The following is a 16,414-nucleotide window of genomic DNA, read 5'->3' as shown; positions in this document are numbered from 1 at the left end:
TTCTCACCATGGTGCCTCTCCCCAGCCCCTCATCCTCTGGAGCCCCAGACCCCGGTGCTCCAAGCCAGACCCCGGTGCTCCAAGCCATTTGCTGGATGCCTAGCATAGCCTCTGCTCACAGTCTCCTTGTACCCTTATCTGCCCAGGGTGCTCTGGGCCTCCCTTGTCATCTCCCATCACCTGTCCCAGTTGAGTGGGTCATCTTCTTTGGTCCTACATTCCCTCCATACTTTGCTTCTACCCTTTTAGGGCGCGATACCCTGATAGTAGGATGATATAATTTGCAGGAAGCAAAGAGCTTGCATTTTCTAGTTTGCATTCTGGCTGTCCTGTGACGTTAAGCAAGCTCCTTCACCTCCAGAATCTCTGTCTCCACAGCGTTTGGCTACTGTGAGTGGTCAAGAAACGGCAACTGTTATCATTGATTATCCTAATGGCATGCCCTATTAAAACATACACCTTTTGGGGACCAGCATGTTGTCTAATTTGTTTGTTTGTTTTTAAATCCAAAGTTACGCACAGAACCTGGGACATAGTAGCTATGCAGTGTTGGCTGTATAAATAAACAAATGGGCAAATCAAGATTCAGGGTGCCCAGGCTTTCTGAGGCAAGAATCTGCATTGTGCCCAACCAGCATGGAGAGTGTGTAGAGGGGGAGGTATGTTGGCACAGAGCATTCTATTACCAGAAAAGGGCCTGGAGAAGTGCTCTTGACATATGCCAGAAAAACATTCCCCGGACTTTACCTCTCTTGAGGCTGCTGGTTCCCAAAGGGGCTTTCATTATGATTTGCCAGCTTAGCTGAACCTTGTGGTTTCTTGTGGGGAATGCCCTGCCCCCAGCACCTCAAGATAGAATTAACACTTGCCTTTGTCTTAATGTTGCCACCCTCTCAGCCTACTAGTTATCTCTTTATGCTCTAAAACTGATACTGCTGAAAGATAGTCACAGGGTGGTAAGAGATCTGTGGCCTTTTGCTACTTGACTTGTTTCACGTATTCTCAGCCAGTCATTCCCCACTCCCTATATTTTCTCTATTGAAACACACTTCATTGATCTTGCAGCCTTCTTGGGCCTTTTGAATTTTGACACCAAATTCTGCCTTCTGGGCTTCCAATCACCATCCCTGCCCCAAGTGATAATAACCATAACTAAAACAGTATGACTAGTGAGTATAGATGAAATGGAAGTACCACCAGATACCAGATTCTCTAAAAGTTAGTCAAGACTTACCTGCTGCCACAGAATCTGACATGGAGTCAGAAAGAAAAGAAACTCAAACTTTATTTTCCTGATTCCCAATCATTCACTCTCCCTGTTTTCATACAGTCCTTGGGTCACATGTAGCTGTAGAAGCAGAACATCCCCCATTAAACCTTACCAATGAGGAAATCCATCCACTGGTGGAATTATAGTCATAAATATCCATGACTGAATAGTTCTGAATCCTTCGGAGCCACTGCATAGAAATCCTTTCTTCGTTTACCCATGTCACATCACACAAGTAGTAATCCCTGGAAGGAAGAAGGAAGGAAGGAAGGAAGGAAGGAAGGAAGGAAGGAAGGAAGGAAGGAAAGAAGGAAGGAAGGAGAGCGAGAGCATAACTATTTTTAGACCTTGGTACAGGTAGACATTCTACTCAATGAAATCCATCTTAATAAGCATATGATTTTAAATGGTTGTCAAAACCATTTAATATCACAATTTTTTACCTTTTCTGAAAGCTTAAAGTGTAATTTAGTTTTGAATGGAAATTAAAATACATCTGACAGGAAAAACAACAGCTAACATCATACAGTGGCTTCACAAACGTGACTCACACTAGAGCTCAGGATTTTTCAAGTCCTCAACTCGGCCTTTGGTGGTGCTAGGAAGGCAAGGGTGACATTTCCCATCTCTTTTCTGCTGTCTTGAAAGAACGTTACAGTGAGGCCAGAGACACTGGCTGAGATTCAAATATTTTCTGGTAATTTGACGTGCTTCCTTAGAAAATTTTTGCTTTTGGGGTGAAATTATAACTGACCCTTTTCTCAACTTCGTTTTCAAAGGGGAAAAATTGACTCACATCTCTACAAACTTTGAAAATCAAATAATTATGCTGTAAAAGTATTTTCTCAAGAGTCAAAACATGAACCATGTGAAAAAAAATCAAGGAACCTTAATATAAGATTTATACAAATGGAGCTATCTGTCTCTAGCAGGGCATCTTCCTCCAACGCACACCTTTAAACATTTTTGGGACTCTTTTTTTTTTTTTTTATAGTGAGATGCAGGGAATTCACAATTTACTTTTCAGCCGGTCTCCCTAAATAATTGCTCTGGATTGTTTACTATTTTATTTTTTCCTCGTAGCCCTCAGTGTGATTTTGAAGGACCATTCTTAAATCATGCGTTTCTACTGCATGATTTTGGTTGATTGAAGCCTTATTCCCTTTTGTCAGAGAAACTCCAAGAGAACCTTTTCTTCCCCTTTCTTCCTGACTTGCCATATCTTCCTCATCACCCCGAATGCACTAAAAGCTGCCCTAAAATGCTCCTTTGCTCTTCACGGGCTGTGGCCACCCCCACTCCTTGTGTCTCTTTGCTCTCCTTGCTCACAAGCTCTCAGAGACAGGGCCACAGGCTTCTTGTTCACAGGGTGTCTCCAGGCCCCAACAGAATACCTGGCACAAAACGGGCACTCAGCACAGAAGAAGGGGAAAATCCACATCATATCCCCCTCTTGTAGCTAGGGATACCTCTTGGGTTAGTGCCCCCAGGGGTGCCTCCTGGCTGTCCCCACTGCAGGTGGCAAGCCCTGAAGGCAGATCAAACCCCTTCACCCAGCAGCAAAACCCCTCTTCACACAAATAGGGACTCCTCTCCATTTCAGCCCTTTCCCTTGCTCAGTAAGAACCTACCCACCATCCAGTCTGCATGGCTGGTATTCCATGAACACCCCCTGAGATCTCCCAGCTGCGACCCCCCTTTGTTCAACCTGCCCTTCAGTCTGAAACCACTGCCATGCTCTGACTTCCACAGGTCTCCCTCAAATATGCCCTGAGCTCTCTGCAAATGCCCCTCCTTCCGGCCTGATGCCAGCAGTCTTACCGGCTGCCAGGCTGCAGGGTATGAGAGTGTGAGCGCCTCTTTGCAGGAACAGGAAGCAAGGGGCCCTCACTGAGTCCAAGTCTTCTGCCCTTTGCCCAATCCACAGGCATTAGATGAGAAAATGGAAAGGCAAATAAATCTTGCTGGGGCCAGGGAGTAAATGATTGCAAAGGGGATGGAATCATGAAATGCAAGGGAGAAAATCAAATTTTTTGAGATGAACTTTCTAGACGAGGGGTCTGAGGACTTTCTCAGCAAAAAGCCAGATAGTAAATATTTTAAGTTTTCCGGGCCACACGTGCTGTCACAACTACTTCTCTCTGCCTTTGCAGCACAAGAGCAGCCAGAGACGATGCCTAAACAAACCAGTGTGGGTGCGTTCCAGTGAAACCCTGAGATTCGAAGTCCGTCTGATCCTCGCATGTCATGAAATATTATTCTTCTTGTGATTTGCCTTCCCAACGAATCAAAATTCTAAAAACCCTTTTTACTTGCAGATCAAACACGGATGGCATGGAGCTGGACTTGCCAGTGGGTCCTGGCGTGCTGATCCCTGCTCTATGCCAGTGGTTCTTATTCACAGATCAAATCCCATTGTAAATCGGATGAAAACCATGTCCCTCTCTCCAAGGGGGAAAAACCGTCTCTTCACATACATGCACACATTGTCCCAGGGATCCCTGGGCATCGATTAGGATCATGGGCCCCAGAACCAGGCTTCCCGTTTCTCAAGTGGCCTGGTCGGGAGAAAGGGCAGGCGGGGGGCGGGTCAGGGAGGGAAGAAAACTCTTTAACGAGACAAGTGCTTTATCTGCTAAAAACCATAGATTATACTTCGGGTTCAGAAATCAGCAGTAACTTTCCCCCACTTGAAAACACGGAGTACTGGAATTTGGGAAGCCTTCCAGGAAGCTCACATGCACCTGGCACCTTCCCTGCCCGTTTCTAGATCAAAAGTCCACGAATCTGTATCTTCCACTCTCTTTGTCACTCTCTGTAGCCCAAGGTGTACTCTGCACCCTCTGGCGCCTCCGTAAGGGCCCTTTGCCAGCAAGCGCAGCAAGCGGACGGGACGTTTTGAATTCTCATGTAAACATACTTCTGTTTAATCACAGCTTCTCTTTAGGATTTGGAATTAAGGGGAGACAGAACGACGCTGCATAACATAGTCCTGAGCCAAGATCATGCCAGTCTGAAATGTCAGTGAGCCATAAAAAATATATAAAGGAACCAATGGGCCGAGTGTACTTTTTATTGAAAGGTTTAAGTCCCACTGAAGACCAGAGAAATCCAACAAGCAGGATTATCAACTATATATTGTACTGCAGGTTGATTTTTTTTTTGAAAAAAATTATTTGAAGGGAGAGAGAGAGAGAAAGAGAGAGAGAGAGAGAGAAAGAGAGAGAGAGAGCCTCCTTGAGCAGTGGGAGGGGCAGAGGGAATGGGAATCTCAAGCAGACTCCCTGCCGGGCCTCGAGCTCCACTCGGGGCTGGATCTCATGACCTGAGATCAGGGACTGAGCCGAAACCAAGAGTCAAGTGCTCAACCAACTGAGCCACCCAGGCCGCCCCTATGTGCTGATGTCAATCTGTAAAAACAGAGAGGCGTCTACTGAGTAGACTGGTTTGAATGGTGGGAAGGGGCAGAAAGGGACCATCAGGCAGCCTGGCCTTCCCTTAAGCTGGAGACTGCGCATCCCAGGTTGGGCATAGTGATCCAATAACCTCTCTACCTTCTGGGACGGGTTACTGCAGGGAGAGTATGGTTAGACTTTAATACTAAAGCAATGGAGTGATTTCTGGACAGAATAACAGGAGTTCACACCCATGGGGAGTTTACTACGTGCCAGGAACCGTTCCAAGTGCTCAACATAAAGTTTGTAGCAGCCTATGGGGTAGGAAGGCTAGAATTCATGTTTTGCAGACAAAGAAAGACAAGTGTAGAGAAGCTAAGTAGCTTGTCTAAGGTCACACACTGGGACCTGTTGGAGCCACGATTCAGACCAAGCAGCTGGCGTCAGATTTTGCTGTTCCCAGTAGCTCCCTCTATAGAACATCCACCCATCTCTCTGGTAAATATTGTTGGCTAGCTTCACCCTCTTGCTTTTCTTCCGGATAAAATTCCTCACTCCATGAGGTCTATTTATTCGTACAGAGAGTGTGTAAACTAAATAGCTGAATTTTATAAAGCAGATTATATTCGAACGTACTGGGAGAGACCTGCTTTTGAAGGTCATACTCCAGAGGATCCCTTTGTAGAGCGACCGTTGCCTTGCAAGTAGTGGGCACCTAACAAATGTCTGGTGGGTCGCACTAACTCCCCCAACTTGTGTCAGCGTTTCTTTTGGTGTATGAAGGATACTCAACATCAGGTAGGCATTACTATCTGGAAAGAACATTGGAGGGAAATTGCTCCTGAGAGCAAATGCAGACGGTGGAGTGATTAATTCTGTGAATCACCCAAGGAAGCAGGCGTTCTTCCAGCGTTGGCCCCGGGCTCCATGCCACTCTGCTCTGATGGGGATGCCAGCCCTCCCGGGGCTGCCGACAGATCGCTGAGGAGAAGGGTAGGTGGGGTGAGGCGGGGGGGCCCAATCACAGGGGGCCTGTGAGCACAGCATGTGAGCTCCTGTCTTGAAGTGTCACAAGTTTCCGGGCCATTTCAGTCCAGTACAGTATCTCCTGTGTGACAACCTCGGACCTGAAATCTCTATAGATCAAGGATCATCAGCTATTCAGAGGACACATTTATCTATTGCATCATTCGGGAGCAGATAACACAGGGTGGGGCAGGTCATGAGCTGGGTGTGATGCCCCCCCCAAGAGCCATTCAGCAGTTCTGGGGGTGGGGGGCTGGGTTGGTGACCTGAGTAGAACACGCCCTTCCCAATCCTCTAGCTCAGGCCACAGAATTTGCAGATGGCTGGGAGGAAGCAGAAAAGAGGGATTGCTATGCAGGGTCACTTCGAGGGTCATCTTGGGTGCTGGCTGTCTACACGATTCCCCACACATAAACTCACATACATAACATACGTCACTTATCTACGCATGAGCTTATTCATTTATTCTACAAATATTCATTGGGCATTTGCTGTGTCCCAGGCCCCCTGAGAGGCACTGGAGATACTCCTATAAGATGGGCCCCTACCTGTAGAACCTTCTTACTTTAATCCAGCAATGGGAAACTGAGCTCTAAATAAAGCAGTAGGAGGTATATGTTGTTTTCTCTCAAAGATTTTGAGCTTGCAAATTCCCATTAGGAGTCATGAATACCACCAAACAGCCTAAGGAATCTAATCCACTTGACCTCTAAATCAGTGAGCGCAGCAGGGAGGCTCCCTGTCTCTGGTAGAATTTCACCTGCTAGAAGTTCTGTGACCCAAGGATATGGCCTCAAGGGAAAATGAGTGATGAGTGCAGGGGCAGAGAAGAGAAGAGACGTGCCCGCTCCCCTAGGGCTACACTCCAGGCGCTCCTACACTCCAGGAACTAGCGGATTGCTGGGAAACACGGCAGAGGGTGCTGGGCAGTTTGCTAAGAGGCGCAACTTGCCGGGATTAACCTGGTCCTGCTGGATGTTAGCATGAGGCCAGAAAATGGGGCATCACCACTTGCTAGAACATTTTCCCCAGAAAGGACCTAGAGCCTGGTTTTAGATAAGCTGTGGCCTTGCTGGTGTTAATGGAGACCAGAGCTGGATTTATGATTCCCTCTATAACACATTCCTGAGGCATTTCCAGAAATGATTCCTCAGTAAAATATGTCTCACACAAAATATCCCCAGTGAGTGAAGCCGTCCTCACCAGGAATGCAGCATAAAGAACTACAAACAATGACTTAATGATTCATTCCTAGGGGGCAAAAACTAATTCCTTAGACTTGCACACATTTCCTGAGGTCAGCTCCTGGAATGAGGTTTCGAATTTGGGGGGGGGGGAAGACCCCACAGATGAAGCCTTGGGAAATGGCCATGACAATGACACGGTAGGCAGTGTGTCAAATGAGATGTGAGCGGAGCATCAAGCATGGTCCCTGCCCACAGGAAACACTCAACACATGAAACCCCATTTTTGAGCGAGTCTGGCCTGTCAGGGCCAGGCATCTGTCCCTGCTCCCAGCTTCCATGCTAACTTGCTGTGCGACCTTGAGCAAACGAGTCTCCCTCTCTGAGCCTCAGCTCTTCTGTGTCCCAGTGTGTTCTCAGCGTGTTCTGGAACCCCTGCAGGTTCTGTCTAATATTCTGACTCCTGGGGGAAGCAGGGGAGACAAGGCCTATGCCTGCCATCTGAGCAGTAATCTGCTTGGCTTCGGGTACTGCACTCCTGTGCCATACCTCACTGGAAACCAAGGCTTCTGGGTCCTTGAAAAAGTTTGTAAACCATGAGTAATGTCTGAAGCCCCTTCCAGATCTAATGTTTTTCAGAGCAAGGGCTTGTGGCTCATCCTCCCTGCGGACAGATGTCGGTTGTAGACTAAGAGGTCACACCAGGCCCTCCTGCTCTTTCCCTGGACAGCCCTGTACTTTCCCACCTGTGGGTGACCTTCCCCTTCACCCCCTGCCACCCCCCACCCCAGTGGTGCCCTGTGGAATCCTTCCTGTTCAATCCACACATTCCCTAGGATGCTTTCTTTGATCCCTGGGGTCATGGGAAACCCATTTCCTCTCCTTGGAATATCTCTGGCCTTCTGTCTACCCCTCTGGAGTATTTGCTTTTGGAGTCATTTATTGGAATATGTTATATCCTCTGCTTGGTCATAAGTGCTAGAAAGACAGAAGCTCGGCCCTATGAACATTTGTTATGTAAATAGTGGGTGCTCAATCAATGTTGATAGAAGAGATGACTGGATGGGGGCCAAACAGCAGATTCTAGAATCTTCAGGTAAATTTTCATACCATTGGGCAAACTCAGGAAAAAAAAAATTAATTTACTGATAATTGATTTTTTCCTCCAAATGAATGGCTGAATATAGTTATTTCTAATCAGATCAATGAATTAATAATGACAGAGCAGAGCCTACAGCCTGCCTGATGTGGTAAATCAATCCTGAGAAGGATGCTTCCATGTGGCTCTGATAATAACTTCAGGAACCTGAGGGCAGGGGCTGAATTCAGACAGAGGGAGACACCCAGCAGAGCATTTATAAGCTCTTTCTTCTAAGTCAGAAAGGCAGGTTTGAATACAGACTCCGACTTGGTCATTTTCTTAACTTCTAGGCCTCATTTCCTGGTATGTAAAAGAGGCATATAATTATAGTTGTTGGAGTTACTTTAAAGATTAATACAATAAAGCTTGCGGGAATGCCCTGTGTCTGGCACATAGCGAGCGCTCAGTATATACTAGCCGTCATTTAAAAGCAACAAGAAAACCAACATAATGAACAGAAATGAACAGAAAGCAACTTACGGCCATAAATTGCATGCGGTACCATGGTTATCTTTACAGGAAAACACGGGGGGCTGAGGGTGCACGGCGGCTGAATTTCAGACCACCAGTGATTACTTAGGCAAGTGACATCCTGAGGCATGTCGGTGTCATGAGGATCCCTAAATGTAACAGTTTCCCTGAATTTCTCCCATTCTCACGAGGACCTGCACAGCCCCCATGATCTGACCTCACTGCCATCACTCACCTCTCCACCTGTACCGCGCTGGTCACCTGGCCCCTCGCAGGTCCTCTCACGCACCAGGGCATTCTCTCTGCGGGGCCTTTGCACCTGCTCTTCCTCTGCCTGGACCCCGAACATCCAGCTACTCAGGTGGCTAGCTGCCCCTCTGCCTCGTGTCACTGCTCACAGGTCATCTCTTTAGAGAGAGCCTCCCTGACCTCCCCACACCATCACCTTCACCTTGCTCTGTTTTGATTGTCTTCACAACTTTTGTCACCAGCTGATGCTCTGTCTACCTGGTTGTTGTCTCCCTCCCGCACCTCAAGTGTAGGCTTCATGATACCTGGGACTGTGGTGGCTCTATTCACTGTGAGACCCCATCACTAGAACCCTGCCCAGCATGAGGACATCGAAGCTCGACAAAGAATGGCTGATGAAGGAAGGAATGGCTTTCGACCCTGGGGGACACCCTGGGATGCTACCCGTGATTCTTCCATTCATTTCTAAAACGTTCTCCATGAGATCCATGAAACTGTGTACAACCCACACATTCTGATCAAGACTCTTACCCTGTTAAAATATCAGGAGGAGGGGAGATCTCTACTGAAGTTGCATTGGTGCCTGAGGTGAGACTGTCGGTTTTTACAACGAAGAGCTTTACGGTTGGATTTATAGCTCCTGCCTAGGAAAACAAAACAAAACAAAACAAAACAAAAAAACAATTATATAATTGATATGGACAAAAAAATAAAGATATCACATCACTGCACGGGTTTAAAACTGTACGAAAATGTCTCCATTACACCCATACAATTATAATAATGAGACATGTTAAAATTTTAATGTAGTTAAATTTGATGAAAGAATGAACATAAGAGAGAGTCAAGAGATGCAACTTTTCATGTTCAGGCAGACACATATGTACTGACAGCCCAAAGCACTCCTGTTTAAATCACTAATGGTCATAACTTAATGTATTTTGTGCGAACAAGGATAAACTTTTTAAAAATCAATTTCATTATTTTGCAGATATGCTCTGACTCCAGAAGACAAGAAGTGTAATGGCTGACAACTAGAAGAATGCCTCGGGTTCAGCCAAAGACACAATCCACCAGGAAGATGAGTTCACCTGAGCCAAGAGCCAATAACGTTAATTAAGAAGCCATCGTTTGCGCTCCAACTTCACGTTTACCACGTTCGAGCTTTATAGTCAAAATGATGACAGAAAGCTACAGAACTTTTTTATAATACATATAGATCTTCAATTGACAAATTAGTTCGAAATAATATATTTTTAGCGAGAGCATTTTATGGGTCTTTTTTTTTTTGCCAGTTTCACTCAAAAAATAACATTCCACTGAAAATACATCTCTATATTTAGTCCCTGATCTTTTTTTTTCTTTTAACTTCCTCTGTCTTCCTAAAATGGCAGCTCTTCGTGTAGCAAATTGAGGGAGTTGGTAAAAATAAAATTCCCTCTTCCCAAGTTACTTACAGCGAAAACATTTACTATTCGATTTTCCTATAGATGATACTGTGGCCATTAATACCATGATACTAGTGAAGAGTCCTGGTTGCCTTCTAAATCCTCCTCTTCCTCGGCTTACACTGCTTAACAAAGCTGTTCGATTTTCATAAATATGCCTCCCGGAGGGGGAGAACAGCCTTGCAAACCAGGATGTGAGACCATTATCCCAAATGCAGGACTTGTGAAACTCACATTAGTGCCAAATCTATACCAGAACCGCTGAAACCAGTCACGTATCGGTTAATTAGCAATCCAACCTGATACATAACTGAGCTTTTCAACTTCACCCAGGGCACATTCCAACTTCTACAAATAAGATGAGCTTGTGATTCAATGACAGTCTCTCCTTTCCTCCACTGAAACATTTTCATCCTCCCCTACCTCTTTCAAAAGCATTTTTCTCCATCTTTTTCGGCTTGTCATTCCTCAAAGTTTTTGGAGAAATTACAAAACCTTAAATCACACTCTTTCCTGGGATAATAAAAATACTTTAAAATTGCCAGATGCTGTTGACTTCAGCAAGAGTAATCACAGCAAGCTGTTGAAGAGAGACTGACAATATTTTCATTAGCAGGAAAGGATTAAAATGAAACCATTCTCTTCCCATCAAATCGCGGAACCACTCTGTGAATAGGAGCACAGACCTTTGGATATGGAATGCGCACAGTCTTTGGGTACTGCAGTGACTCGTCAGAGTAGAAGGAGTATTCAATAAGTGGGACTTCTGTGTCGTTAAATTGGGCATATGCTAAAAAAGTGCCTTTTGGAGACCACCACAGAGCAGAGTAGGCACTGAAGACTTCCTCTGAAAAAAAGACATAAATTGTTCTGTTACACGAAGTAGCTGATAAATTGGCTTTGGCATTCAAAATATTGTTCTCATTAGCTTTAGTAATTACAGTAGAGTTCAACTAATGAACCATTTTGCATTTGCTGGGCTTCCAAATTCAGAGTAATACAAATGAATAAAAATAAAATCTTCAAGGATAGATCTGGATTGTAAAAATAAGTAACCCGTTGGACCATTTTAGAATATTTTAGCACACAATATTTAATATAAGCTCTACATTTTTTTTCTTTATCTTATAATCCTCTAAATTTATGCCGCAAAACATACTAAAAGTAAATTTCACACAAGGGGCTGATTCTCCTTTCTAATTTTCAAACAGTCAACATGCCAGCATACTCTCCCCAACTGGGCTCAGTTTGTACTGTGCCCACAGGGTACTGGTGGGTGGTGTGTGGCTCCAGACTATCAAACTAATATGGTGCCCACAGTTTACTACGCTTGGCACAAACAGGGTGTGGGAAGGATGAATTTAGAATGACAAGGAGCTCCATGAGACCCCTATTGAGAAACGCCTCCTCGGCTTAGCCTAGAAACTAAGGACTCAGGCAGATTAACTCGCTCCTCTGGTGCAGATGGTGATGGTAGGGGAAGAGGGTCAGAGAGTGAGGCAAATGAAAGGAAAGGTCTTGCTCTCCAGAACGCTGTTGGACTCATTCTCATTCTCATTCTCTGGCAAATGTAGTTCTTTCCTATGTTTATTATGGAGTCTATTCATGGGACTTCCAATCTCTGGCTCCTAAAATGCCAAAACCTCTTTCACGGAGAGTTCAGGTAGACTGGATGGAGACTCCTAGTCCTTTATGCGGATTTAATCCACAAATCTCATATTCTGTTGCGCGTGTAAAGGTAAAAGCAAAAGCACAGAAACTTGAGTCTTAGAGTTAGGAAATCATCTGTCCCCATCACTTTTCTGATTCCTGGGGCTTCTTCCAAGTGCCTGTTTTCAATAATAAAAATAATGGTAACAGGAGTGGCAGTAATGGTAACAACAGTAACAATAATAACAAAATGTAATAATAATTATCATGACGAGCAACTACCATTTAATGAGTGGTAAACCATACACAACTGACATGTATTATCTCTGGTAATCCTCACAGTGGCTCACTGTGCAGGTGAGCAAGGAGGCAGGCAGGCTTAAAGAGAGTAAGTCATTGCCCAGGGTCACATGGCCAATAACCGATAGAATCAAGAATGAATCCAGACTTGTCTGGTTTGAATCCATGCTTCTCACCTCCATGCTCTATGTCCCTCCATGCCTATTTCAGGTCTTCTAGTAACAGAAAACCTACTGGGTCAGGCAGGCTGCTCCAGCTTTATCTGTTTTCTGCCTGTGTCATTAAGTTACATTCATGTAGCAATTTAGAATTTATAAAACACCATCTAATTTAGTCCTCACAAAGATCCCTAGATGAGTCTATTTTATTCACATCCCATTTTACAGAGAAGGCAACTGAGGGGCTTAGGGAGAGTGAATGAATTGCCAAAGACAAGGCAAGGACACAGGCCTTGTGACTCGGAGTCAAGGGGTTTCTACTGGGAACATCTTTAGATACTGAGTTGATGTCTCCTTCCTATGGCTTCTACTAATTGGTTCTAGTCTAAGATCAAGATGCAACTACATACAATGAATACAATTACAGCAAAGTCATGGTTTTTAAAATTGCTTTTAAGTGCAGGCAGTAGGTAGTATCTGTGTTTTGAATTGGTGGGTATTTGCACTGAACACATTGTTCGACATCATGATGTATTAAAAAACCACTATCATAAAACTACTTCAGGTCAAATGCAAAAGTCCTGAGAACGAATAGTAGGGAGAAGGGAGCATAACAAAGGAGGAGCAGGTTTCCAGTCCTTCCTGATACAAAGCTGGCTGTGAGCACAAGTGTCAATGGCACCCCCTCCCCCCACTCTCTGAACCTCCCTCTTCTCCTGATACCTCCCTTCCAGCCACTCTGACCTTCCTTGTGTACTCCCTGGTCTTAACGCCCTCCACTGAATAGATCTGGATTCACTCTATAACAATTATCCATTGGTACCTTTGTCTCTCTCTCTCCAGCCTGAGTTCCCTGAGGGCAGCGGTGGATAGCATTTGTCTCTGTGTCTCTAAAATCTGACATGGCACCTCATAGGTAGTTGGCACTCAGTGTGAACTGTGCTGAATGACCCACACCCTCAGGGTCAGCAGTGCTCCATCTTTTAAACTTCTTTCTTTCTCTATCCCTCTTCATCCTCACTCTCAGAATACACATTCTCACCTCTGGGCTAGGTAAACTATACTCATACTTAAAAGTGAATGTCATGTGATTAACTTCATACTAGGAGATAAAATATTATTATTTTTACACGAGAAGACACTTACTAACTAAAGTAATAATCAATTAGAAAATCATGAAATAAGACAAAGGGAAAACATAGAGACATTAAGAGAGAAAGTCATTTGCGAACATGGGGTGAGGCAAGGGGCACAAGTTCCAGAGGGCAGGCTATTCTGGGAGTGTCCCTCCATGATACGACACATGGCCCCATGTGGACCTTGCAGCTTTGTTTGTTCTTTTACTTAGGAACCTACAGATTCTCAAAATGTACTCTTTTAGTCTTATCCTGAACAAGTCTTCATGGCTGCAGTGGAGACGCTCCAGTGGGAAGATCGATCTCCAATACAGAGAAACAAGTGTGCCCTTTCCAAGTATGGATCATTCATAAATATATAAAACCAATTATAGGGACTTCTCCATAGGAACCAAAGTCCTGTTTTTTAGAGACAGGCCCACATTGGAACTGGGAAGCCATTCTTCCTTTTGTCATCAACATGCAAACTGAGATCTTTCCAGCTATTATCTACCTTAGAAAGGGCTCATAGTATTAGGTGTGTCCTTATCTTAGAGACATTCAGATGTTTCAAGGAAGGAGGGATTTGCAGCTTTGGGAAGAGGCTTCAAATAAATCCAGTTCACTTTGGGGACTCTGCAGGTTGTGCTGTGCTGTCCAATAAATGTTAAAGAAGGCTTTCAATTGCTAAGTGACTAGTGCTAGTAAATTTCATTAGAAGTTATTTCTGGGCCCCGGGGATTTATCTTCTTTTAAAGTGATTTTTGTTGTTGTTGTTGCTGCTGTTATAATGTTAGCCATTTAATTGAACTTGACTTGAATTGGGTAAGAACCAAAATTCAGTCATGAAGAAAAACTATTTTTTTTTTTAACTACAAGGAAGAAATAAGAGGATGAAATAAGGATGAGTACTTAATAAGCTTTAGGCAACCTTGCGAACAGTCTGGAAAAGCCTCAAAAGGCCTTTTACCTTGGCAACGATAGGCATGAAAGATGTTTTTCTAATATTTTCTAAAACTCTATCCTAAAATAGAGACTAATCCTCTTTAATATTTTTAGTTCTTTTTTTCTTTTTTACCGATTTTTCCCCCTATAGCCTTTCTAATTATTTATTCCTTCTTTAAAAACAGGAAATTATGATTTGTCCAAGTTAAAATGAACACAAATCCTCTGTAAAACAGATGCTTTCTTCCTCCTCTATTCCCCAACCTCCAGACAACATTTTGTCAGCTCTTGGAATGCTGTGGGAGTATTTAGCTTTCCTTAGTAGCTCTGGGTTAGGTAGGCCCAGCTAAAGGAACATCTGATGTTAATCTCCAAGCTTTTATGCCCAGTAAAGCAGAAAAGCTACCTACACAGAAAGGCCCTTTGTAGGAGGAGCCGGAAGACAATAGGGGCATTGAGAGACAATGAGGACACAGGCGAAACAGGTTACCGCTGGCAAATCCTTGTTGGTGAGACACCTGGTATTATGAGTGCTAAAGAAATTTGATGATATTTTTAAAAATGCAACTTATTTTGAATGCCATTGAATTTCTCCATTTTAAAAGAAATGTTTTGTTTTGTTTTGTTTTAACTTACAGATTTTCTAATTTGAAAAAGCTTTAAAGTCTCTACCTTCATAAACCCAGTCAGTTATTCCATTGTATATTACATTTTCCTTCCCGTTCCATGTGATTCTCTGACTTGATGTATTTGGTTCATTTTTAACATAAACATCATTGTTCCAAACGTATGCCTAGAAATATTAAAAAACAGAGTGATAAGTAATAACCTGGTATAACATATCTTATCCTGGAGTTAAAAAATATCTATCTGCAATAGATAGATATTTTTATCCTCAAATAATGCAATAATGCAAATAATACAAATATGCAAATGTAATGATTGCCTTGGGTTATTCAATTTGTGCACGATAAAGAATCATTTACTACCCCCCGACATTTAATTAATTAATTAATTAATTAACTTAGTTATTTATCTTAAAGATTTTATTTATTTGAAAGAGAAACAGAGCACAATGATGGGGAGCAGTGGAAGGATGTGGGGGAAGCAGAGTCCCCAATGAGCAGGGAGTCTGATGCAGGAATCTGATGCAGGGCTTTATCCCAGGACCCTGAGATCATGACCTGAGCTGAAGGCAGACACTTAACAGACTGAACCAGGTGCCCCCGCCTTCACATTTTTAAAATTATAAGTGTACATGCTATAACCCCCAAATAATTCCAAAGACACTCAATATATTAAAAAGAAGCAGCTCACAAACACTACTATTTGGATGCTAGAGTGTATAAGAAGACCCAAGAGCCTGACCACTTCTACAGGATAATGTGTGCTTCACATTGTGTTCTGGGGGTGGTGAGTTGAGGGAGGGCAGTTGATGTTGCACTCAACATCACAGAATTGCACAGAATTGCTTCTGCAAATGGTCAGCCTATCTTCCTGTTTAGATTCTTTGGTACTTCTGACATTCTCCTAGCACTATAGGACATGAAGGTATATCTACAGTGACACAGAGAAGGTCACAGAACTAGCAGGAAGCAGGTATAGGCCTCAAAAACAAACAAGCAAGCAAACAACAACAACAAACTGAATACAACAGAAATTAGAATTTAGGAGTTGAATGGGCATTTTTTCCAGTAAGTAAACAATTCAGAAACTTTCAGGAATTGTATTTTACTGTGTTATACCAGTAAAATGCTATTTTAGGCAATCAATAACACTATCTTTGATAGTCAAGCATTTGCTTCCTAAGTGTCTGCTCTGTATCAGATTATGTAGCTTCTGCATGTGAGAGCTTTGGGCCATTATTTTTTTCCAACAATGGAAGAGACTTACTAACCAATTTATGACCCTCTGGTGACCATGTGATCCACTGTGTGTTGTTTGGAATTTTTTCTGCTGTTATCAGCTGCCTGAAAAAAAAGATAAAAAGAAACATTACCAAATGAATACATCACAGTGGGATTTTTAAAAAAATATTATTACACTAAAAAATCTTAATAGA

At 43.5% G+C, this 16,414-nt stretch overlaps 1 protein-coding gene across 2 annotated transcripts in view; it reads right to left on the bottom strand.

Annotated features, from left to right (window-relative positions):
* DPP4 (dipeptidyl peptidase 4) overlaps positions 1-16,414 on the bottom strand; it is an 80,308-nt gene that overhangs the window by 30,638 nt on the left and 33,256 nt on the right. For both annotated transcript variants that reach the window (XM_055308123.1, XM_055308124.1), the window contains exons 7-11: positions 16,250-16,322; positions 15,025-15,145; positions 10,871-11,031; positions 9,268-9,380; positions 1,383-1,515 (exon numbers count right to left, since the gene is read on the bottom strand). In XM_055308123.1, the coding sequence (XP_055164098.1) occupies positions 1,383-1,515; positions 9,268-9,380; positions 10,871-11,031; positions 15,025-15,145; positions 16,250-16,322 (601 nt within the window). The remainder of the gene's footprint in view (positions 1-1,382; positions 1,516-9,267; positions 9,381-10,870; positions 11,032-15,024; positions 15,146-16,249; positions 16,323-16,414) is intronic.

The sequence above is a fragment of the Nyctereutes procyonoides genome, unplaced genomic scaffold, assembly GCF_905146905.1.
Source record: "Nyctereutes procyonoides isolate TBG_1078 unplaced genomic scaffold, NYPRO_anot_genome, whole genome shotgun sequence".
In the NCBI taxonomy this organism is placed as follows: Eukaryota; Metazoa; Chordata; class Mammalia; order Carnivora; family Canidae; genus Nyctereutes; species Nyctereutes procyonoides.
The sequence above is the reverse complement of the archived record's forward strand: the minus strand, read 5'-3'. Positions and strand labels throughout refer to the sequence as shown.